Raw genomic sequence first — 25,549 nt, 5'->3', positions numbered from 1 at the left:
AACTGCCAGATGTGCGTTTGCGATGCGGGAACAGCCTTCCCGCATCGTACAAGTGTGAACCGGCACTCAAACGTCCTAAAAATTCCAGCATTCACTTTTAACAACGTCCCGTGTACATGGAGTCTTATACAGTTAATCAGTGGTAAGCTACAATATATATCGAACCCAGTTTGTTTTGAAAGCAAAATAACTGTCAGCAGAGCTCTAAGGAATAAAAATAAACCATTGCAAATGCTCCTTTTTTTAGGGTTGTTAGTGGCAGTCACATGTTCCCCTCTTCCTCCTGAGATCTGTGCTGTTTGGGTCTAGACTGCTTTATTGAATGGGCAGCTGTCCTTGTGTCAGTGGCTCCTTCCTTGGGTCCCAGTCATTGGGCAGTGCTGGGCTGAACAGGGAACTCCATTAGTTGGCACAGCATCCTGCATGACCCAGGGAGCAAGCAAAGATAAACACTGATCATGTAGCATGGATCTGCTTTCGAGCATTGTGTGGTCAGGAACAAACAAGAATGTTGTACCTCTGAAGGGAACTGATAGGTTTACCAGGTATTTACTGAGTCTTCTGCGCTCGATTTTACATTAAGGACTGGTAGTGTTATCTCAGATGTGACTTGATTCCCACAGAATCCCATGGTTTTCAAGGGCGTCTGTTCACATCAGTGTGACTTGGCACAGAGCAATTTTGGAAAAATTTCTGTGCTGCTTTGCTGCGATTCCAGTGCAATTTTGGCCCCATTGAGTATGCAGTCCCTATCCAAGTATCACTACATACTTGCACTGAAAGTCCATTTTTAAAATTAGACTCTAGCAGTGTGGACCTAGCCTAAATAAGTTGCAGGAAATCCAAAAGTGTGACCGCACACAAAGCAATAGTTGAAATCAATACATTCCTCTATTCCTTGTAGGTGAATTCATACAGACAGTGGAAAGACAGACATGTCAGGTTGACGCGTTTCACGATACAGATGATCGCTTACTCATAACCACACCAAATAAGTTGCACACATTAGTTGTAAGGGAAAAAGAGTAATCCCTAATTTTTTATAGTTCGGAAGTCTTGTTTTAATCATACAGTGCAGGACAACGGCTGACTATTCATAGACCCCTGGTTATAAGCTGTTATCTTTGGTAATTGGACACTTGCAAAGCTTTTGGAGCCCACATTTCCTAGGCATCCTCCTATAATCCTACCCCACTCCATAAGTTCTCAGCATTCCAGAATTTTAACTTTATTCCTCTAGGGAAGAAGTACACATAGCACTTGGTCCTGATCATATCCATCCCTTAGTTGCTAAGCATCCCGGTAGCACAGTTTGCCACCATCTGTCTGATGACGCTGCTCGAAAGGAGATGTTTTTTTGAGTGACAGCTCTGGTCTCTGGCAGCAGGGTCTGCTCTAAAACCAGCGCTGTCATACAGAACGGTCACACAGCCTGCAGCGCTGTGTGGCTGTCTAAATAAATATAACCCTGGCAGATGGATAACACAGCTCCGCAGCACTGGTCAGTCTTTATGACTGTATCACCAGCCTGACATCACTAATCGTTCATTCATAAAAGTGAAAGATTACGCAGGACCACAGTGAGGTTGTGAGGGCCAGGGCTGTGTATGTGTAAAAACAGTTGCTGAAAGATTGCATAACTCACAGCAAGGCCAGAGATGTGTATATGTAAAAGCAGGCTCCAAACGATCACAGCTGCAGCTCCTGATCATCGGTTGCTATTGCAAATGAACAATCAAAGCTGCTTGTTTATTTATAATCGTGAAAGATCACTCAGAACTGTGACTCTGTCAGTGGTCTCCAACTGTGGCCTGAGGGCTGGATGTAGCCTCTTGCTTGCTTTTATCGGGCCCTTGGGGCATTATCCCCCCTTACTGTCAGGCAGTAGTGGGCCATAGTTCCTGCAACTGAATTCCTCCCACTGGCACCGACGATGGGCACCATTCCTCCCACTGACACCGACGATGGGCACCATTCCTCCCACTGACACCGACGATGGGCACTATTCCTCCCACTGACACAGACAATGGGCACTATTCCTCCCACTGGCCATGGCCTGGCCCCCCTAAAATTTGAAGGACCGTAAATGGGCCCTTAGTTTAGAAAGTTTGGAGACCCCTGTTCTGTGTGATCTATCTGTGGCTGCTTTTACAGGGCATCTGCAGATTGATTACACAGAGCCACAGCTCCAAGCAATCTTATACTATTCTGAATGAAGGAGCAATGTTGATCATTCCTAAGGCTGGCCATCCACAGGGCAAATTTGGTTGCAGGAAAGAAATTCGCTCAATTCCCCCATTAAAACAGATGTTGTTGAAGCCGAAATCCCTCCTGCTGGGCCATTGTCTTCTCCTGGCAAGGGAAGCCTGTCCTTGCTGGGAGAAGACAGTGATTATTGCTAGCAATAATCGCAGGCAAAACCCGGCATGCTGGGTGTACTCAATTTGATTGATCAGTTTTGTACATGCAGCCTGCCCATATGTAATGAAAGACCTCTCTGCTTGGGGTGGGGGAAGGGCTTTGTAATGGCTCTACCTCCTTCCTCAGTGGAATGCTCAGTATTTGGGCTTCAGAATGGAGTGGAGCTACAGCCAGCATAAAGAGGTGCATTCAGGGGACAACAGGGCCACTGATAGAATGGGTCCAAGTGATATATTATTAATAATAATTTATTAAAGCATGTGTAAATCTTGAACTGTAAAGTGACCCAGATATCCACAGTACATCGTAATTGTGCCAAATGTCTTTGAAGTAGATTTGTATGGAGAATAAATCTGTGTCCTGTTTATTGGGTGTGAGATGGTCACATCATGAGACTGCCTCAGGGCCCCAGGGCGTGGAGAGGAGTTTAGTTAAAACCCAACTGCAGCCAAATCTTTGAAAAAAAAAAAAATGTGAAATAGAAAAGCTTTCTACTCGGACAACTCGCATCCCTTTCTGTCCCAAAAGTGGGGTAGGGTTGCCACCTTTTCTTCAAGCCAAACATGAACACTTTAGTGGCCTGGGATACCTTTTGGGTGCCCGAAGGAGATTAGTAATGTGGTGCCCATAGTGGGCTACAGCAAACCTGGATGTGGCCAGATTGCTCTTGCTGACCTCATTGCCCTGCTCCCCCCCCCCCCCCCCCGTGATGCCGGTCCTGCCCCTAGACAGCCGCCTACAGCTCCCAGACGGCAACCGATTTGTGTGAGACTATCTTTGTTATTTAGGGAGCCAGACTTTAAAATGACTTGCTATCCCAGTGGGGTACAGCTATACACCTTATTTGCGCCAATAAAAAATTAATTCCAGGTCCTCCGCTGTTAATACACTGATCATTGTTGCAGCAGTTTGGCTGCAGTTCTAAAAGTTGCAACGGTTTTCCCTTGGGACTTTAAATGTGGTGCGACACGACACGCCCAATGATGAGATATAAAATGCAAGTTTATTGGTACATACAGTGTCAACAAGTAAACACAGATATCGTATTCTCAAACAGATTTGTGGTATTATACCTAGTATATTATATAGTTAGGTGCAGTATTCCATTGAACAATACATGGCAGGAATAAAAATGCATCCTGGTAGCCCAACGTGTTTCGTGAACAACCGTTCACTTCCTCAGGGGTTGATGCAATACATAAAAGTACATAGAAGTCTATGAAATAAAATAGTTTGTGGTATGTAATAAAGATAGTAGATAATGTTGTACTAATGCAAAACACTAAGGGGCTACCAAGGGGCTCATACTTAAAGAAATAACATGCTCATGTTCCATTGGCTGCCCCTGGTAATGTCTAACCTGGGATCTGGAACAAACAGGGCCATATGCAAGCACAAACCAACAGTATGGTATCCACGGTGATGGCTATAGGAGACCTATATCTATGTATCAGACTCATTTCTATAGTGTATATGAATTTAATATCAACCATCAATACAAGGAGTAGAATACTGTACAGTATGTAGGAGTATCAATTAGCAACACTAGGAGTGAGTATGAATTAAAATAAATAAATATATATAATATAATCTCTGATGCTCAGAGTAATTGCTAAAAGTGGGCAATAAAGCAAAAAAGTGTGAAAAGGGATCAATGATGTGCGATTAGAATTAAAGGAAAAAACAAAACCAATAACCCTTAGAGCCCAGAGGCCTCAGAGAAAGAGGTAGTGAATCAAGGTGACCTACCGAAGTGGGAATATGTAGCAACAAAGTACCATATTGACTGATGTGCAATCACAGGGAGATAAACATGACTGCCTAGATCAGCGATGGCGAACCTTGGCACCCCAGATGTTTTGGAACTACATTCCCCATGATGCTCATGCACCCTGCAGTGTAGCTGAGCATCATGGGAAATGTAGTTCCAAAACATCTGGAGTGCCAAGGTTCGCCATCACTGGCCTAGATGTATTGAATATATCAAACTCTGTAAGGGTCAGGGAGAATTGGAGACAGTAAAGATGAATATAGACTCAAAGTGGAAGAAGTAAGAAAAAAGGGGGGTGGGAGTGGAGTAGGATAAATAGCCACCAAGTCACCAGTCTGAAAGACAGAAAAAGTGGATGAAACTGACCTACCACAATAACGCAATGCTCTGGCAAGAGGTGACCAGTATCATCACCGTGAAAGCAAGTGCAACGCTGGACTCTCCTATTTGTACCTAGAATGAGCCCCCGCGGATCCCACCCGACGTTAGGTGGGTGCGGCTCATGGGAATAAAAAGGCATCCCCAGCATTAGCCCCCACCATGTGGTGGAGAGGAGAGCACTGAGCACACATCCACCTACATCATGGTGGGACATTGGCGCACAGATCGGTGTGAAGACATCACAGTGGGGGTGCTGGCGTTCAATGCTGGGTCCCCCACGTGACACCGGCGCTCTCGCAAGCACCACCCACCTAAGATGGGCGGACGGGGACCGTGAAGGATGAAGCATCGCAGCTCCCCTGGACAAAGGTGCCAATTGCAGCTCCAAGAATTAAATAGAAATTTTAATGTGAGATTATATTGACCTCTTACGAACGGGAATAGCAATACCAGGTGGTCCCGGGTTACAAACATATGACTCAATGACAACAGGAAGTGAAAGGAAATCTTCCCGTAGGAAGGGAAATTCACTCCTGTAGGAGTTATCGTGGGGGGAAAAGGTGTCTCCACTGACTTTATTGCCAATCCCTGTTTTCACAACCCAATTATTTTCAGAATCCAATTATCATACAAAGTGAGGTGAAATCTTCTGAACAGGGGCACAGACAGCAGAACATATTTACAGGGTTAACCCTTCCTTATGCTATCCAAAAAAAATGTAAAAATAATTTTCTTGGCTGGAGCTACATTTAAAAATTGTACCAGTTCCGACCTAACATACAAATTCAACCTGAGAACAAACCTACAAGACCCTATCTAGTTTGTATCCCGGGAACTGCCTGTAGATGCATCACAATTCGTCTGGTCTTTGATCCATCTATGGCCACCTTACTTGCTTGCCCACAATGATCCATGGAACATTCCACTAATAAAAGATGGGGCTCCAAGTCCAATTTTTTTTTTCTTTTGTGCCTCAGTTGACTAGTTTCTGGCATTTTGACTGGTATGCTTACTCCAGCCAGTAGTATATTTCCAACAAAATTTGTTCTTTTCAATATTTTACATGGCATTGCATGGTAAGCTCCATGTTGATTTTCAATAAATGTTTACTTTAAAAAATAATTGCACTCACAAGCCTTCTATTTAAAAGCGATTGTATCCTCAAAAAGGAAACCCTGCAGGACAGAGGCATAATGAGCTAGTATGCATCATATACTGGCTCATTATCAGAGACTTACCTTTAAAACGGAGCCCCGACACGGTTGCCTGGACACCGCTGAGGCAGCTGACATCTTTCTTCCGGGTTCGGCGTCTCTGGCGCTGTGAGTGGCCGGAGCCGCGATGACGTAGCTCCCGCGTGCATCACTTTCCGGCAAGGAGCTCTGAAGGTCCGCCGCTGGTGTCCGGTTTAGGAGATATTAGTTTTACCTACAGGTAAGCCTTATTATAGGCTTACCTGTAGGTAAAAGTTTAAAAAGCAGAGTATGCTACCCCTTTAACAACTTTAGCACCATTTTTAAAACCCGGAGGACTGTTAATATGCAATTCATCTGCAAACCCAAACCAGAAGCCCAGAATGTCGCCTTTTTTGCTTTGATATAATTGGAAGGCAGCGTTACTCAGGCAACAGTGCATGCACAAGTTGTTGCTCCTGAAATGTGTGGCTAAAGATCTGACTACGCATGAAGCAAGGGGATGAATATTTAATTAGCTGGGATTGATGCTGCTGGTCTCAGGCACTTCCCTGAGGCAAGCTCCATCAATAGGTATTGAGAGGAATTGGAGGGGTCAGTTTCCCTATTCCACCCCTTCTGTCTCGTCAAGCAGTGACGGGCTCAGCTGGGGCCTTCACTTATCAGCTCCAGCTTTATTGGTTGCTAGGATGCAGGTGGTCAGGCATGTGTTTTTATGGTGGTGTAGTAGGACCAGCCACCTGCACCGTAACAATGAGGTTGCATTGCAACCTGGCTGCCTGCGTCCTAGCAGCCAATGATGCTGAGCCTGCTTAAAAAGACAGAGGGACTGGAACAGGGAAACTGAAAGCACTAGTAATGCCCAGAAATCAAGCGTCTGCGTGGGAAGGGCTAATAAAGTGGGAATCTTTACTAGCCCTTGTCAGAACACAATAGAACAGAAGGGGGATCTCTGTACTAACATTGCATAGTTAGTACAGTGGCTCCAACCTGAACTGTCAGTTCCCCCCCCCCCCCTTTCAGCCCTGTTGGTTTGAACGAAAAAAAAAAAATAAACTAGTAGTGTGTACTAGGCTTAAGTAGTAATTTCCTCTCCTGTCCTGTTGTGGCTGTGAGACCGCATGTAAGGGAAATCTCTCCAATGGGACATTGCTCTATCCAAAGTGCAGGGGGGGGAAAAGATTTTTACCTTTTTTAGCTCTACTGTAAGTGGCACTGACAAGGAATACACGCCTATCTATGCATGCCAGTGACATATACACAAATCTTTGGCCAAGCTAAAAGTTTGTGGTGTGCTGGCGCAGCGCATTTACAGGCGGTAGTTGGGCTGTATCTATGGTAAACTTAAAGCGGAGTTCCGGCCTGACAAAAAAAAAAAAAAATTTAGATAAAAATACCCCCAGGACAGTCGGGGCTAGTGCATTTCAGCAATGATAGCCTCTGAACTACCCCAGGTCGCACTTACCTTTTAGAAGAAATACTTACCTTGAAAATTTCTTGTCCAGCGCTGCCATCTCAGGTGTGGGCAGCTGAAGCCAGGGCTTCCTCTTCGGTCCCAGAATTCTCTGCATCAGCCCCGCTCGTCAGTTCCGGCGCAGGTGCGTCATTACTGCACAGCTTCTGGGCATGCCCAGAAGCTGTTCAGCAGGGATTAACGCACCTGCGCCGGAACTGACGAGCTGGGTCGGTGCAGGCGCATTGACTCCTGGGATCGATGACGTTCAGCTCCCAGGAGTCATCGCAAGCAGGAAGTGACGGCGACGGACATGTCCGCAGAGGGAGGAAGAGGAAGTTAGGTAAGTATCTTTTCTTTAAAAAGAAGGTAAGTGAATAAAAAAAAAAATGTAATTATCCAGTTGTTTTACAGATTATTACGAGCAAGCGGACAGTGAAAACATTTTTTTCAGGGTGGAACTCCACTTTAAAAATGACTTTTAGCTAAACAATACGCTGATCATGCCAGATGTCAACTCAACACGGTATGGTTTTGTGTTTAGATTACATTTGTTTTCCTTAGCTTTGAATAAGTTATGACACCCACAGCTATTAGGCTTATTTTGTGCCGCCATTGTCCTTACCAGGACGAATCGGATAAACCTATTGAATAGGGATCGTAATCTACAGTGACGTCGCCTTCCTTTCTCTATTACCTGGATGTCTCCTATCTTCCCTCCCCTGGAGTCACAGACACGGGAGACTTTCTAAACCTAAGCTTTCCTCATCAATTGTGCATAAGCGTGCTTGTGGGTGTTGCATTGTCATCGCGGAAACTGCCCGAGCCAGTAAGCCATTCAGAAGCTTGTGACAAGAACTTAGCAGCCTGAGGGTGTTATACACTGCCGTATGTGTACATAGTGCTGCGACCTCTGTGCAGGACACTGGGTGTGGAATTTCATGACATTCTTTAAAAAAAACTACAATTTACATGCAAGGCTTCCTTTACTCTTAAAAAAAAAAAAAAGAATTCCTGCTTGCAATATGACACTGGTGTTCATAATTCATGTCATTTGGGAGATAATTATTTCAAGAATTCCTTTCATTTTCATCAGACAGTATGCTGCAAATGGCAAAAATGTAGAAACACCATCAATTATAAAGATCTAAACCCAAGAACACACATTTATTTATTTTTTTGCAATTTACCAATCCTCCCAATGCAATGGCTGCAGTTGTTTCTTTTTTTAGACTAAAGCCCCGTACACACCGAACGATCAGCCGTCTTTTGTCCAGGGCTGTCGTGTCTGTTGAAAACTGCAAAAGACTGCACACGAATTTTGTCGGCCAACAACAGCCGACTGCAGAAGTGATGTCATGTGATGGTTAACTTTCCTTGTCTTTTTTTTTTTTTTTCTTTTCTGAGCATGCCCAGTCTTGCAAATCTGCTGTCTGTCGGCCGAAATCTGTACTGACTGGCGAACAATCGGCCGTTCTGGTGTTGGCCAACAAAAATTTTAATGCCTGCACGACAGATTCTGTTCGGCCGAAAATGCGTTGTCGGCTGTCGGAAGCATCATACTACCAAGCCTACAATCGGCTGATCGGTCGTCGGCCGAATATTTACGGCCGACGATCGGTACGTGTGTATGGGGCTTAAGAACATTTCAGCAAGTACAGAGAACACCTTTTTATCTTGCCAGAAATGCCCTGTCCTTGTCACTTCTCATACACTACACCGAGCACACAAAGAACCATAATCTACTATGTAAACTACTTTTCCCATCAGCTTACCTTGTAAAGCAGGGTATACAGGGACTGAAAATCATCCGATTCCTGATGAGTGACGGTCCGTGTGTACTGCTGTCTGTGGAACGGTCAATGGCTGCAGCGCTGATCTGTGTATTCTGTCAGAGTGCAGTAGTGTGGCGGGGGAGATCCGTGCATTGCATATTGTTTGTGTTGATGCGGGGATCTGTCAGTTGTTTTTTTTTTTTTTTTTTTTTTTTTTTACCAGTGGGTTCAACTGCACGTGTATACTCAGCTTATGGCGGCATTCACACCTCAGCGTTTTGAATCAGGCAGAGATTTGCACAACTGCACCGTGGTTTTAGGTTCCATTCAAATGAATGGCATCGCCAATGTGCGTTCTGCGACTTGTCCTTCACACCTGGGCGTTTTGAAATTGCGGGCAGAAGCGCAGCAACTCTGTCCATGATTCAAAACGCCAAGGTGTGAATGCAGCCTAATGGATATGAATGAAGGCAGATGTGCTTGAAGTGTGGCCTGCGTGACAACCATGGCTGCCTCATGGCTGTGGATAGCCGCAGAGGGACCCGAAGTGTTATTCACATCATTATCTGGTGACCATAAGGCAAAAAAACCTAATGCACCCACCTTCCCTGAAGATTGGTAAGCTGCAACCTATATAAAATTGTTGTTTTTGGGTGGTAGCTATGCTTTAGTTATGATTGGGGAGTTGGTATTGAAGCGGGAAAGTAGCCTATACTATGCTATATTCAAACAATACAAAGATAGTCAAACCTGTTTTTTTTTATGATAACCAGTGGAACTAATAAGAATGTACCTTAAAGTGTTACTAAATCCACAACAGTAAAATCGGTCTATATATGTAGTCAGGCATGCTTGTTATACTCACTGTGGCACCTAAGGGGTTAATTCTCCACCTTGTGTAAAAAGGCTGTTTGATCCTGTCTTCTCTGATCCTCCCCCCCCCCCTTTTTTTTTTTTTTATACTATCCCCAGTCCATCTCCTGATAGTACAGAGCCTTGGAGGCACTCTAGCAATACACACCAAACTGAGCACATGGAGAGTGTTTTTTTTTTTTTTTTCTTGGGAGGATACCATTCTGCACTGTCCAAACAGAGCTTCAGAGGTCCTGCAGCTTCATAGGACAACCGGGGGAGAATGACAACTCCTCTTACAAGCTTTACCCTTATAAGCTTTATAGGGGTTGTAAAGTCAGAAGGGAATGCATTAAGATTAAAAGCCTTCTGTGTGCAGCAGACCCGTCGGCCCCCCTAACACTTACCTGAGGTCCCTCTCTGTCCAGCGATGTCCGCGAGTGTCTTAGCCGTCCAAGATTCTCCCTCCTGATTGACTGGGACACAGCAGCGGCGTCATTGGCTGCCGCTGCTGTCAATCAAAGTCCGCTAGCCAATCAGGAAAGAGGGGTCGGGTTGGGGCTCCATGTCTGAATAGACACAGGGAGCTGTGACTCGACTCAGGTGCCCCCATAGCAAGCGGCTTGCTGTGGGGGCACTCAACAGGAGGGAGAGGCCAGAATCACAAAAGACGGACCCAAGAAAAGGAGGATCTGGGGCACTCTTTGCAAAACCAACTACACAGAGCAGGTAAGTAGAACACATTTGTTATTTTTATAGGAAAAAAAACGAGACTTTACAATCACTTTAAGTGCTTGGCCAGACACTGATAGAAGTCACAAGACTGCTGTATACTGATGAGAATAGGTATTTAGCAGTTTATATTTACTAAGATAATTGTATTTTCATGTTCTGTGTACTGTGGAAGACCAGATAGAGTGAATGCAGGCTCCTGGGTTTACTAAACCTTTAATCACCCAAAACACATTTTGTTAATGCTGGGAATTGCTTCTGGTCCTTTGCCACACCCTACTTTCTTCACTCCTGTCAGTGATACACTTTTTACATCATAGGAACTCTGCTAGAGATCTATAGTCGGTCTGGGAGAGATCAGACCTGTTGCTTGCAAGATAAAAGACCCCCGACTATCCACCCCTTCACTGCTATGTAAGCAGACAGGTACTGTTTCACGATGGGTTATAGCAGGAAATGGTCTAGCCCTGTTCAAAAATCCATCTTTATCTTCGAACATAGATTTAAGGGGGAATTCTAGCCTAAGGGTCCATTCACACTAGGAACTGCATGTGAATGCACAAGAGCGTATAAATGTGGTAGTAGTGCGCTGCCACCTATTGATGGAGATTAGGAAATGATATGGTGCAGCTGCTGCAATCACTAAATGTCTTCCCACATCTGCAACAAATCAATATTAAAATGTGTGATCGCGCTGCCTCTAAATCAAGATAAAAATAACTAGAAAGTGACAAAAACTGACAAAATCGGTAAGTGTTTTTATTTTTTTATATATATATATATATATATATATATATATATATATATATATATATATATAATTATAGTGGCAGTTTAAGTAAATCTTTAACATATAATGAAAAAATGGCCAATGCGATAAATAATAAAGCTTTTTATAGCACGTGCAATCAAAAAGTCTCCAGATAAGGTGCTTCATAGGGATGACACCACAGTGTAATGACCATTTTCCATTTGTGGTCCTTTCACCAGGTGTAGTGCAAGCTCCCCTCCATTATAGACCCCTAAGGGCTCTTTCACACACTCCGTCCGTCGGACGGAGTCCGTTTTTCTCAGCGGGGGATCGAGCCGCCGATCCCCCGCTGAGCAGCAGGAGGACAGCTGTGTCTCCGTGCTGTGTGCGGAGACACAGCTGACAGTTCCCCATGCATCTCTATGGGGGAAATCGGATGTCAACGGACCGTCAGTCCGTTCTCACCCGATCCCATCCGATCCGATCCGCTGGACGGATAGAAAATAGGGTTTCCATCCCTCCAGATTTATCGGATCGGGTCGGATGTCAGCGGACATGTCTCCGCTGACATCCGATGCCCCATAGGAATGCATGGGGGGACCGTTCAGATCCGCCAAAAAAACGGACAGGCGGATCTGAACGGTCCGCCTGTGTGAAAGGGGCCTAAGGGTCAACCTAGCATAAATGCAGATCAATCTGATGGGCCAAATTCTGGTGTTAAGGTTCCTTTAAGAACGATGGGATTCCCTCTTCAAGATGGCTCCACAGAGCTCACACATCAGTCATAGGCAGCAAACTGAAAAAACAGCCTCCAATAGTGCAGTACCTGGGTTATTAAGCTCAACACACCTCACAGAACCCACTTCATAAAATGCACTCACATTTATTAGGTAAAATGTGCAGTGTGATTTCAGCCCCATTCATTTTGAACGGGCTGCATTTGCAACATACTAAAAGTAGTGTATGCACTACTTTTTTAAAAGCATGGCAACTGCATTGCATGGTACTTTTTTACCATGCAGGTAACTCACTGCATTTGCGACCTGTGTTTGGCGTTTTGTTAACTTTTGAACTGGTGCCCACAGCCGATCGCAAGGGCAGTGCAATTAAAATTAATTGTTAGAAGCCACACTAGAATGCAGCTGCCTCGCACTGCATTCTAGTGTAAACTGGCCCTAACACTAACTAGTCTTAAATGTTCCCTCCTACTAGGGACAGACCGATTATCGGCAAGGCAGATATATCTGTGGCCGATATGCACTTTCCCCGATATATCGGTATCGGGCCCGAAACTGGCCGATATTGCCAATATTTTTGTGACGTCATTCTGTCTTCTTAGGCCACCTCTCTCGCCTCGGACAGCCTCGTCTGGAGTCGGGACTAGTCTCCCGGGAGTGTATCACAGCCATACACCCACCCTCAGCGGCCTGGTGCCAGCCAGCCAGCTACCCACATCCACAGGCACTGTGCGATCCAGCCACAGGCACTGTACCAGCGATCCAGCCAGCCACAGGCACTGTGCCAGCGATCCAGCCAGCCACCCCAGACACTAAATCCAAAGAAATCTCATTTTTTTTTTTCCAATAATTTTTTCAATAATTGGCTCTCTATCAAAAACGACAATTTTTAAGAACTTTTTTTTGTGTGATTGAGCATGACCCAGAACCATCATATTCTGATTGGCCAAATACAAAGTCGTACAAAGTCGTCTATCATACAAGTCGCGCTGAATACGTGCAAAGTCGCGCTGAAAGTCGCGCTAACATGTCGCCCCTTATGAGGCGACTTAGAGGTCGCGGCAGTGTGAACCGGCTCTAAATCCCTCATGTAGAATGCCAGGGTTCCACAAAACGTTTCTATGGGTTCCTTAAGCAGTGGTGTATTGTGCATATAGTGGTGTCTGCATAGTTCCCAAGCACAATGCCACTTGACAGGGTCAGTGGTATAACATCAATTAACTTAGGTGTACCTGTGAAGTTTCAGCTCTGTAGCATGTCCAGAACCAGAAAAAAAGATAATTTTTCTTAGAATTTTTAGTAGCACAGGCATAGGGCTCCTCTCCACCTGGGCGTTTTTGTTGCAGGCATTTATCGGGCATTTTTTGGGCGTCTTTTTTGGCATGCCTCCAGTGTGAATGGACTCTTAAAGAACCCTGACCAAGAATGTTTACGGTATATATCAGTTGGGTGTTTAGATGTCAGTAATTTAAGATGGAACGTGCTGTGTGAGGAAAGTTGGCACCAATATTTCTGTTTAATCAAATATCTAGAATCTGGCATCCTTGTGTTGGACAGCAATGGCTGTATTTTAGCACCGTTATGCCTAAATCACCCCCCCCCCCCCCCAAACTCTCCCAAGTTATGATTACACAGAAAACACAACATGGTTCTTTCTGAAAAATGCATGAGAAAATCGAGAATAAATTCTAACAGTTTATTTATATTTCAGTGCAGTTTTGTGCTTTGTTTTCTTCCTCTTATAATTCCTTTTAAATTCTAGTCTATATGTTACATAATCTGATAAAGTGACCCAATCCAGTCCTGCAGGCATGTTTCAGGGAAGCCAGGAACAGAATGAATCCTTTAAAATGTGCAAATTCTAAACAAGCCAGCAAGGATGGTTAAAGTGGAATTCCAGCTTACATAAGTTCACCCTTCATTACATGATACACCAATATTCGGGGTGTAACATGTTATGAATGCACCTGGCTGTTGCCCCCGCATACTAGCATATGTGAACTTAGCCAAAAAAAAAAGCCCCCCCCCCCCCCAGTGATTCTCTGACACGGCTTCCATCATCACCTGGTCTTCTTTCCCGGGTCGGCGGGCTCCAGTCCTCTGATTGATTGGACAAGCCGCAAAGAAGTCACGGTGTTCATGGCACAGGGCTCTGAAGGATCAGCACCTATGCTGTTTTTCAGAGCGCGTGTATCAGTGGCTTCATGAGTAAATATCTCCTAAACGGTGCACAATTAGGAGATATTTACTTTACCTATAGGTAAGAATCTTCCATGGGGAGTTTACTCCCACTTTAACATTTCCACATCTTCCCTGCAATCTAGCAGATTTTCCACTTTAAATTTGGAGCGGCGTTTCGCTCCTCTTGTACAGATTCACAATGTGTAAGCCTGCAGCAGTTCATGAAAACAGTAATATATAAAAAGCTGCGCTAAAGTGAAAGGACTATAGGCAAATTGAATACAAAAATCCCAGTAAAGTCCCATATTGAATTATAAGTTCGGTGAACAAGGGAAAAAAAATTGAAATAAAGTAAAGTCCAAATGCATCCGAATGATGTATAACTCCTCTAGAGGGATTGACACTAGATGTATATACTGCTTACCAGAAACAGCAAATTCAATCGCCTGATAAGATGATATATGGCTCTCCAAATCCACTGTATAGCCAGGGGAAGTCCCTTGGGAGGGATTCCAGGCCTCAGACGACACGATACATTCAATAGGCGTCAATCATGTGTATATAAAATAAAATACTCATAGCGTGATACTGTATTGTTAACAAAAGTGCACATACCAAGTATAAAATCACCTATGTGTATAAATTGAGAATAGGTACTAGGTAAGAGCAGAAAACCACCACCAACATCACAGGCTGCTTACCAGACACGCATGTGTTAATAGCACAGAAAAAAGATGTCCAATCACATGCGGCAGAATCCAGTCCACAGCTGTGACCACCACCAGCATATACCACTGCTTACCAGAAATATATTGAAATGATGCGGTCAATAATCTAAGGAGCCAAGAAGTTTGAAATCCCAAAGGATGTAGATTCAATGGAGTTCCCCTTTAGAATCGCGGAGTAGACCGGTCCCAACCAAAGGAAGTAATGTATCCAAGGATATTCTCACATGCATCAATTAAGCCGTAACATGTAGAAAATAAAATGCCCCATAGTGTAAAACCATTACATTTATTTGCATAAAAAGGAGTAACACTTACACAGTAGCAAGAAGTAAGCGCTGAATTAAAGCCGCCGGCCGGTCGGCTCCAAAACACCCGTCCTCACTTCTTGTGTAGGTGAAGTCAGCATGCCGCGACCGACGTACGTTTCGTCAAAACTGACGTTCTCAAGGTTCATGAAAACAGGAGAAGAACATCTCTGAACACAAGACACAATTCTGACCTTGTGTTTGTAGGAAAATACACTTTACTTACATATTATACAAAATTAAACTTTATTTTTATTTTTTTATGCTTGTTCGAACCTACAGTCCTATATGATAGTTTTTAATTTGAAGGCTGTCACATTGAAGAAGAGAAATGAATGAACTTGCTAAGTGAGAATTATTGTACAGAAAGAATGGTATGTGTGAGTCAGCATGGAGACATCCATTCACAATGAAACGCTAACCACTATTTATAAACTTACTGCAGAATCCTTGGGCCATGGTTCTGTACACCACTGCACTTTACATTTATTCGTTTTGACAGGCCTTTGAATAGTATTCAAGGAATCAGATTAATTGTACAAAATGCGCGTGAATGTAAGAAGAATTGCTAAACCTATATAACAGAACTGTTTAAAGCCTAAAGGATAAGTTCACTTTTTGAAAAAAATAAATGCACGTTTTATTTTTTTATAGATAAAAAATGTGCATTTTTTTTTCTTTTTTATTCTCGGAGTCTGCAGAGCATTGCATCCATGATCCGCAGAATGCGGGTGCGATGTCAGGCTCCTACAGACTAGGAGTCTACTTGTCTACTCATACCGCCAGTACGGGCAGGAAAGCCTGCAGATAAATAGGTACAACAAAAAAAGCCGCTCCAGGTGAATGAGTCTCTAGTTAATCCCTACACACTAGTCAGGTGCTAGCCCAGCTCACATGCTGTGTAACAAGGAATTGATTCTGGACAGCTGCACTTACAAAAAGCTTCGTATGACAAGTGGTTGACAGAGCAGGGGACAAAGAGGTGGACACGTTTCACGCAAATCTTAGCACTTAGTTAATACCATTAGGGATTAGTGGAAGTGCTGCTGTCCAGAAACCTTTCCCTATGCCTCCACTAAAAGCCGCGCACCCGTGTGGCCACAAAAAGCTGCACACCCGTGTGGCCTCGCTCCTGAGTCCCACTGCTGTATCCATTGACTCAGAGGGACACTGCCCCGCCCCTCGCTCCTGTGTCACCGGATTTTAATGATTTGGCTCTGTTACGGACCGTTTCAGCAGACAAGGGGTTAAAATGCCCCTTTCTGAGAGACAGGCACAGCTACTACAGAACATCAAACTCCCGAACTGGATACAAAATAGCACTCCAACCTGGAACCTCACAAATAGCTGCTAGCAGACGAACAGGAAAAGCATACATCAGCTTACACTCCTAGCAATCAGTCTCCAACAGCATACAGTGAATCCCCCCAAGGACGAGACAAAGCTCCGAGTTGAGGGTAAAACAGGAACAACATTTACTGGAAGAACACAGCACACTTTTATACAGAATTTGGAACATCCTTCCCCCAACAACCGCTTTCCCATTGGTCAATTGCACAGTACCTGCAGTTCCCAATAAGGTCCTCTCCAGCCATGCAAATGAGGGCTTGAAAATGAGTCAGCAGTGATTGGTCAGATAACTTGACCAGAAGGACTGCCATGCAAATGAGGACTTGAAAATGAGTCAACAGGGATTGGTCAGATACAGAACAATGGTTCCCTAACGAGCCCTCAATACACATTACTCTGAGTGTCAATACATCCCTTAGCAGACAACAGGTGAGGTCATTAGCACACCTGACAATAGGTGAATGGAGAGCCACCTCAGGCAGTCCGTCTCCTCAGAACTTCCTGGCATGACCATATTAGGAGTGCACTTCCTGTGCCTTACAGTTTACAGGAATAAGGTTTAGCTTGCAAGATAAGAGGCAAGACTCCATTAGCCACATGGTTACAGAAACACAAAAAGACACAAAAATGCATAACTCCCAGTCTACTGAACAGAACCCCCACATTCAACCCATCCCCAGATAGCCTGGATCTGAGCGCTCAACATATTCAAACAGCGCTCAGATGCCACAAACTATCGAATTGCCATGGGGTTTACGTTTGGCATGGACTGATGAGAGGGTCCATAGTCGCCTTGCAGGAGGCGATCAACCAGGCTTCTCCAATGCCCAGTGGCGAGATTGGTCTCGTCACAGGCTCCTGCTGCTATCACTCTGTCCAGTGAGGAGAGCAAAAGCAGGTGGAGCCGCTGCCTCCTGCACATCACTGGACCGGATCGGGCTCGGGTAAGAAAAAGGGGGGGGGGAAAAAAGAGGGAAAAAAAAAAAGAGAATGTGAAAGCGAAAGGAGCGAGGGGTTGAAGGAGATAGGGAAGAAAGCAGAAGAGGGAGAGCGAAACCGTAGTGGTTGGAGGTCAACTTAGTCGGGGGAACCAGAGCTTTATTCGTCAAATAAGCCAAGAATGAAAATAAAAAATAGTAAAAAAAATAAAAAGAAGAGGTCAAGGCTCGAGGAGGATGGAGTCAAAGTGTGGTGGCAAAAAAAAAATGATCTTCCCAGGCTTGCCAAACCTTGATTCCCCTTTCACATTTGTGCAACTTGTCATGCAACTTTGGACATCAGAGTTGCACGACATGTCGTTCGCCATTCATATATGCGCAACTTACAAGTAGTCCCTTCACTACTTTGACCCGATTTTAATGCGTTTTGAGGTCCAAAGACATAGACATTGCTTCAAGCCCAGTAAAAAATCTCGGCAAAATCGCGTGATTTTCAAGTTGCACAAGTATGAAAGGAGCCTAAAGTGTTTAGAGACTGTATCAGTGAGAGTAGCTTTAATTTTACTATGAATTATTCTATGAGTAATTCTGTTTTTGCTTTCTACTATACAAAGTGTTGAGATCTTCCAGGCTCTTGAGATACTTTGTTTGGAAGCTGTCAGAATGTGTATTGCAAGTTTCGCCTGGGCTCTTGTAAAGTCGTGAGTACAGTGGTTTAATATGGCAAATGCAGAGTCTGGGGCAATGTCTGTATGTTTTCACACTGCACATCACACCAGCGTTATGGTGTGATCAGGGTACATAGGAAACAATAGGGCTAAAATATGAGGAAATGTGCATGTATGAAAGATATGTACTGCATAGAGGTGTGTGTTTTTTTTTTTTTTTTCTTTTTCTGTTCTTGCATACACTTTATTAACCTCTTGCATTGCTCATTAGACTATCTGAGACATTTCCCAGGCTGTGTTGGGATGTCCCTCTTCTTTCCAGTCTAACGTGTTTCTCTTCCCTGTGCAAACAGCAGTCTTGTAATCGGTAGAAGTCAAATGCTGCACACGCTTCCCTGTTGCTATATGAAATCCAGTATTGCTTAATATTTTATGAAGCTCAATGACGCCCTTGGTGATTCTTTTATCTGTGTGTCTATGAGCCTGATACTCCAGCTTTTGGAAGTACCAGCATCTCTAGTCCTTATAGAGTTTTTCACTGGAGCCTGTAAAGCATTGCACCCACAATCAGCAAATCACAAGTGCAATGCCAGGATCCTGCAGAATCTCAGTACGCTGCGTGCCATACCTCCTATATGGGCAAACAGTTACTGAATTGCAGGAAGAAGCAATGAACTACAAGAGCGCTCACCAGAGAGGTCAGCCACAGAACTCTTTGAATAAATGGTGTGAATGTGTGGGCAGAGTCCTGCACGTTGGCGCTGTTTTTAAATTGTGACAGCGGTTGTGGGGAGAAAATCCCCCCACCCGTTGTCACATGGAGTGACGATCAGGGGAGAAGAGGCATGAGCTGGAAGATGTTACATGTTCCACCCTAAATAAACTCACCAGCCTTGCCAATACCGGGTTGGATCCACTTTTGCCTTCAGAACTGCCCTAATTCTTCATGGCAAAGATTCAACAAGGTGTTGGAATACTTGGAAACATTCCTCAGATTTTGGTTCATATTGACATGACGGCATCACACAGTTGCTGCAGATTTGTCGGCTTCACATCAATGATGCAAATCTCCAGTTCCAACACATCCCAAAGGTGTTCTATTGGATCTGGTGACTGTGGAGGCCATTGGAATACAGTGACGTCATTGTCATGTTTAAGAAACCAGCGGTGAGATGATCGGAGCTTTGTGACACGGTGTATTATCCTGCTGGAAGGAGCCATCAGAAGATGGGTACACTGTAGTCATAAAGGGATGAAAATGTTCAGAAACAATACTCAGGTAGGCTGTGACATTTAAATGATGCTCAGTTGGTACTAAGGGGCCCAAAGTGTGCCAAGAAAATATCCCCCACACCATTACACCACCATCACCAGCCTGAACCGTTGATACAAGGCAGGATGGATCCATTCTTTCATGTTTATGCCAAATTCTGACCCACCATCTGAATGTTGCAGCTGAAATCGAGACCCGTAAGACCAAGCAACATTTTTCCAATCTTCTGTTGTCCAATTTTGTTGAGCCTGTGGGAATTGTAACCTCAGTTTCCTGTTCTTAGCTGACAGGAGTGGCACCCGGTGTGGTCTTCTATTCCTATAGCCCATCTGCTTCAAGGTTTGTTTGCGTTCAGAGATGGTGTTCTGCATACCTTGGTTGTAACCATCTTGAACCAGAACCAGTCTGCCCATTCTCCTCTTTACATCAACAGGGAGTTTTCTTTCACACAGCATGCTGCTCACTGGATATTTTCTCTTTTTTTTGGACCATTTTCTGTAAAACCTAGAGAGGGTTGTGCATGAAAATCCCAGTAGATCAGCAGTTTTTGAAATACTCAGACTGGCCGTATGGCACCAACAACCATGCCACGTTCAAAATCCCTTTTAAATCTTGCACATTCTAATGCAGGGTTTTAACTTCAGCAAGTCGTCTTCACCATGCATAGATGCCTAAATGCATTGAGGTGCTGCCATGTGATTGGCTGATAAGCAATTTGTGTAACCAAGCAAATGAACAGGTGTATCTAATAAAGTGACCAGTGAGTTTTTATGTTCCAAAGGTGAACTTAGGCTTTTAAATACAAAGTTAAACTTATATGGGTTTTGCATTATTTGCCAAAGAATTCATAGTTGTGTTGTAGTCATAGTTGTGCCGCCAGTCCTGTGATCCCCTGCCAGACGCTATAGATCCTTGACCTCCATTGCAGCAACAATGGCGCAGCTTGTAATGTCCTTCTATTTTATATGCATTTCCCACATACGGTTTTTCTTTGTATTTGGTGCAAAAGAATTAAACTGATTAACATTTGTGTTTCAGGGATACTATGTGGAGGATTTTCACTGGCTCCCTTCAGCTGGAGGAGAAGTCTAATGTTCTCCTGCATGACCTGCGTGAAATCGAAGCTTGGATCTACCGTCTTCTGCGTTCCCCGACTCCTGTACCCGGCCAGAAAAGGGTTGATGTGGAGGTTCTGCCCTTGGAGTTGCAGCCACCTTTGACCTTTGCCCTTCCTGATCCCTCTCGTTTTTCGTTGGTGGATTTTCCTCTCCACTTGCCCCTGGAACTTTTGGGAGTCGATGCCTGCCTACAAGTCTTGTCCTGCATCCTGTTGGAGCACAAGGTATAGCCAGATGCTATAACAGATGTATGAGTCAGCTGTGCCTTTTTAAAATGTTTTCCATGATTGCATGCCTCGTCATACATATTCATGATCGGCGTCTGTTTTGAAGTATGAAATTTTAATTTCAGAATTTTTTTTATTTTCAGGTTGTTCTGCAATCCCGAGACTACAATGCATTGTCTATGTCTGTAATGGCTTTTGTGTCCATGATTTATCCACTGGAATATATGTTTCCGGTAATTCCACTCCTTCCCACATGCATGGCATCTGCTGAGCAGGTATGAATTAGTAACTGTTTTTTTTTTACTATTCACCACTGATTTCTGATATTTACCATGTTCTGATGGCTGTTATTCCTAATCCAGACCTTGGTAATATCAGACTGTAGTGCCCACTTCATGAAAGGCTTGACAGTTGACTCTCGCAACTGCAGATGGAGGGTCTGCACAACTCTTTTGGATACTAAGCACTGAGCCTGGCCCAGCTGTTAGGCAGTCTGCAGATTCTATCACCAGGACCCAGAACAGACGTCATGCTCTTGGAGGGCATTTCCAATGGGCAAGGAGACTGATAGTAGTTCCAGAACATGCTGGTTAATTTGGGAATTTTCTGGAGTCTCCGTGGAAGAGCTGAACTTCATGGCTATGCAAACAGGATTTTGGTCAAATCTATTCAGTCTGCTTCTCCTTTGGAGCTCCACAAAATTAAAGCTGAACTCCAGGCAATCCTCAAGTACACAGATGAAATGCATATATACGGGAGCTGTTTTTACCAGCTAAAGGATTTGTTTTTTTCTCCATTGTTCATTGACAGACGCAGCTTCATATCTTCTTAGCCATTGGGTTATGCTCCTCCCATCAGGAATAGGACACTAGGCAGGAAAAAGCTTTCACCATGCCTATGGGGCTGTCCCTGCAGGCATTACCCCACACACTCTGCTACAGCCCTCAGTTTGTTTCTGCCCAGTTTAGGAGTAGGACCTAGTTCCCTGCTGGGACTTCGGTCTTAGCTGTTATTTTTTGGGAACCTTTTTTTGTCCTTACCGAGGGACCTCAAAAAGGATTCGCTGCATCTGCTGTGACCATATCCAGATGGCTCAGGCAGACGTTGGTACAGATTTATTCACTGAAGGGTCAGGTTCCTCCTTTCCTGGTGAAGGCGCATTCTACTAGAGCGCTGAGTGCCTCTTGGGCTTTTCGCCATCAGACGTTAGTAATGCAAGTTTGCAAGGCGGCAACTTGGTCCTCAGTGCACAGGTTTACAAAATTCTACAAGGTAGATGTGTTGGCATCTTCGGATGCTTCTTTTGGCCGCAAGGTTTTGTAGGCTGCTTTTTTTTTAAAAGAGAACTTTTTTTTTTTTTTCTTTTTGAGGTTGTATGTTTTTTTCTAGGTGAGTTCCAGTTGGTCCTGGTTGAGCTCCTTGTTGCCTTGTTGCCTGGTTGGCTATGTTTAGCCTTTGGGGAATTGCATTCTTTCCGTGGTTTTTCCCACCCCTCATGATGATACTGCTTTGGGACGTCCCAATTGCTAAGAAGATATGAAGCTGCGTCTGTCAATGAACGATTGAGAAAACTGAAGGTTTGTACTTACCATAAAATCCTTTTCTTTGAAGTTCATTGACAGACACAGCACCTGCCCCCCTAATTATGAGTGGAATGGGGATGTTGTCTTCTAAACACTGCTTGCAATGAAACTGAGGGCTGTAGCAGAGTGTGTGGGGTTATGCCTGCAGGGACAGCCCCATAGGCGTGGTGAAAACTTTTTCCTGCCTAGTGTCCTATTCCTGATGGGAGGAGCATAACCCATTGGCTACGAAGATATGAAGCTGCATCTGTCAATGGATTTCAGAGAAATGGATTTTACGGTAAGTACAGAAATCCAGTTTTTCCGTCCAGGCCCGAGATTATAAAGCTTTGTCACACTTCACAGAATCGAGGGGGGGGGGGGGGGACTGATTTTTATCTGCTGCAGTTTTGCTTTCACTTACAGGTCTCCTCCCCACCCCACCCTTTAACTGGACAGTGGAAGGAGAAGCAGCACACCAACAAGCCAATAGCTGTCACAATGCTCTCTTCTGTCAGCACGCTTCTCTCACTGCAGTATACCTGATGGACAACTTGTGCTTTTTCTCCTTCCCCTCTCTAAGCTCACTGTACAGATTGCGCAGTAGAATGGAAGAGGATGATTCCACACCAAATTTGGAAACGTACACAGTTAGCATTTAAAAAATATTTTTTTTGTAAGTTTATAAACTTTTTTTTTTTTTTTTGTTGTGTGCATGTTTCAAATATTTAAAATGCATTAAGCATTTTAATACCGGGTGCAAACAAGACACTCAGTTTGGTAACTATCGCTATATTGATATGCGGTATTTCATGTTTCTGTTAACATTTATTTTTTCAATTGTTGAGCATAATACGTACATATGTACTTGCATGCACAAAGATTTGTACAAAAACACTTTACATTCGTTCCATGCGGCATAAAAATAGTTGTATCCATTAGCTGCATTAAATGTGCATACTCTTGTGTGGCAATGCTTCTGTACAGTGTAGGGATTCACTTCCAGTGTCTACCTTTTTTATCTACTATGTGAGAACTCCAGCATTGCCATAGCACTGTTAGATTTTCAGCAGCCTTGGACTAAGCAATTAATCAAAAGCTGATCTTCAGAGGAAAGATTCACATGACTTATTTCCATGTGCCTCTAAATTGTCCACACTTACTGGACTCGGCGAAGCTTCAGAATACCAGTCTTTTCTGTAAGAAAAAAAAAAAAATCTTTCCATGCCAGTTATAGGTATGCAATCCTTTTTAGTTGCCTCTGGTTATCAATGTTTCTCAGCATACTATAGCTGAGCATGTCAAGTCTGCACACTTCAGCACCTCTCGGCACCTTCTTTTGGCAGTGCTAGATACTAGATGTGGAAAAGACTATAGGACCTTTCTATTAAGAGTACAAAAGTTCTTCGGTCTTGTTGGTCAGGAAAGGAACCCGATTTAAAATTCAATTATGCAGGCGGGTATCTTTTTATGAAATGGAGATTTCATTCGATTTGCATTGCTGGTTTAGGGGATTTTTTTCTGCTGCATTTCTGGTGGCCCCTTCTCCAATAGGTTTAAAATTGATTGAGCACCTAGTATTTGGGGCGACTGGGCAAAGGTGGGTTTGGGTCTCTAACGTCAGGAATTGCGAAGCACAGGACAGTTGCATCTTCTAGAAACCATTTATTTCATATTCTCTCCACAGAGGTAGACATGACCTGTAAATCCTGATTTCTTGCAGCAGTTGTAATGCATATCTCCCCATGCTGTTTTTCCCTATAGGACTAAAAAAGCTTTATTAAAGGCAACATTTTTTCTTTAATAAAAATAAACATGTTATGCTCACCTGCTCTGTGCATTTGTATTGCACAGAACGGCCCCAAACCGCCTCTTTTGATGTCTCTTGCCGGCGCTCTTGGCTGCTACTCTTCTCTGCCTGCTTCCATAGTAAACGCTTGCTATGGAGACACATGTGCGGCCTCACTCCCAAGCTTGGCCATGTGTGTCCATAGACACACAGTGTGCCTCAGTCCCGCTCCTGCTCCCTCCTCACAGGATTTGATTGACAACAGCAGGAGCCAATGACTCCTGCTACTACCTGTGTGGCTGTGAGGAGAGGGTGCAGTGACGCAGCTCTTGGGTACAGCACTGGATTAAGAGGAGCCTGGTAAGCATTTGGGGGAGGTTTAAAACCACTTTAATCCTTTAGAAGCACTTAAACTTGCAATAGAGTTCTGTTTATAGAATGTGTTGGTGTTTATTTCACATAAAGAAATTAAGAGTTTTTTGTTCTTTTTAGCTGCTCTTGGCACCCACTCCGTACATCATAGGAGTCCCTGCTAGCTTCTTTCTCTACAAGTCTGACTTTAGGATGCCTGATGATGTTTGGCTGGTAGATTTGGACACCAATAAGGTACGTACTGAACCTTTTTGATCATTGTATGCAGTTACCTGTAATGTCTCTGTTATCAGGTGACTTTTCTATTTTTCTGGCAGGTTGTCGCACCTACTAATGCAGAATCTTTACCCGTGCTGCCAGAACCCGAAGCATCTGAGCTGAAGAAGCACCTCAAGCAGGTGAAGGGGAAGCTGATACGCTGATTTTGCTGGTTTCTGTAAATTAAAGTTATTGCTTCACATCGCACAGTGTTTTAAAATCTGTTTTAGTTTTGCAGTGCATATTTTTCTTGTTGGTTTCTTTTTCTGTGCAGGCCAGTCTATTTTCAGTTTTTTTTTTTTTCATTTTTTGTTTTTTATTTTTTTTATTCTTCTATGGTATGGCTTTTTTCCCCCCTCTCAGTCAGTCCCTTTCCTCTGTTCTGCATTTTTCATCCCTTTTTACGTTTTTATATTTTGTTCTTAAAGCACAACTACAAAAACAAGTTCCTTTCCCCTAATACTAATTTTACCCAGACCACTCCACCTAGGGGCCTACTTATAAATGATGGAGGCCTTCTCTGATCTTTGCAATCTCAGACCTAAATATTTTGTGGTGCTGGCTGTACCTGTAGAGTAACTCCTCATAGACTTAGATGGGACCATACTTCACTAGTGACACTAGAAGTACAGCTCAGTTCAAGTTGAAGGTGACTAACTGTGCAGGTTTAGCCAGTGGCAGAAAAGATTTTGGAACGGAGGATGTTCAAAACTA

The 25,549-nt window shown here is 43.9% G+C and overlaps 1 protein-coding gene across 28 annotated transcripts in view; it reads left to right on the top strand.

Annotated features, from left to right (window-relative positions):
• The window catches only part of MADD (MAP kinase activating death domain), a 188,998-nt gene that overhangs the window by 58,078 nt on the left and 105,371 nt on the right, over nt 1–25,549 (top strand). For all 28 annotated transcript variants that reach the window (XM_082270087.1, XM_082270080.1, XM_082270075.1 and 25 more), the window contains exons 4-7: nt 20,548–20,851; nt 20,998–21,129; nt 24,698–24,811; nt 24,895–24,975. In XM_082270087.1, coding sequence (XP_082126213.1) covers nt 20,548–20,851; nt 20,998–21,129; nt 24,698–24,811; nt 24,895–24,975 — 631 coding nt within the window. The remainder of the gene's footprint in view (nt 1–20,547; nt 20,852–20,997; nt 21,130–24,697; nt 24,812–24,894; nt 24,976–25,549) is intronic.

The sequence above is a fragment of the Pelophylax lessonae genome (genome assembly GCF_965119305.1).
Source record: "Pelophylax lessonae genome assembly, chromosome: 10".
In the NCBI taxonomy this organism is placed as follows: domain Eukaryota; kingdom Metazoa; phylum Chordata; class Amphibia; order Anura; family Ranidae; genus Pelophylax; species Pelophylax lessonae.
This window is presented reverse-complemented; position numbering and strand designations above follow the sequence as displayed.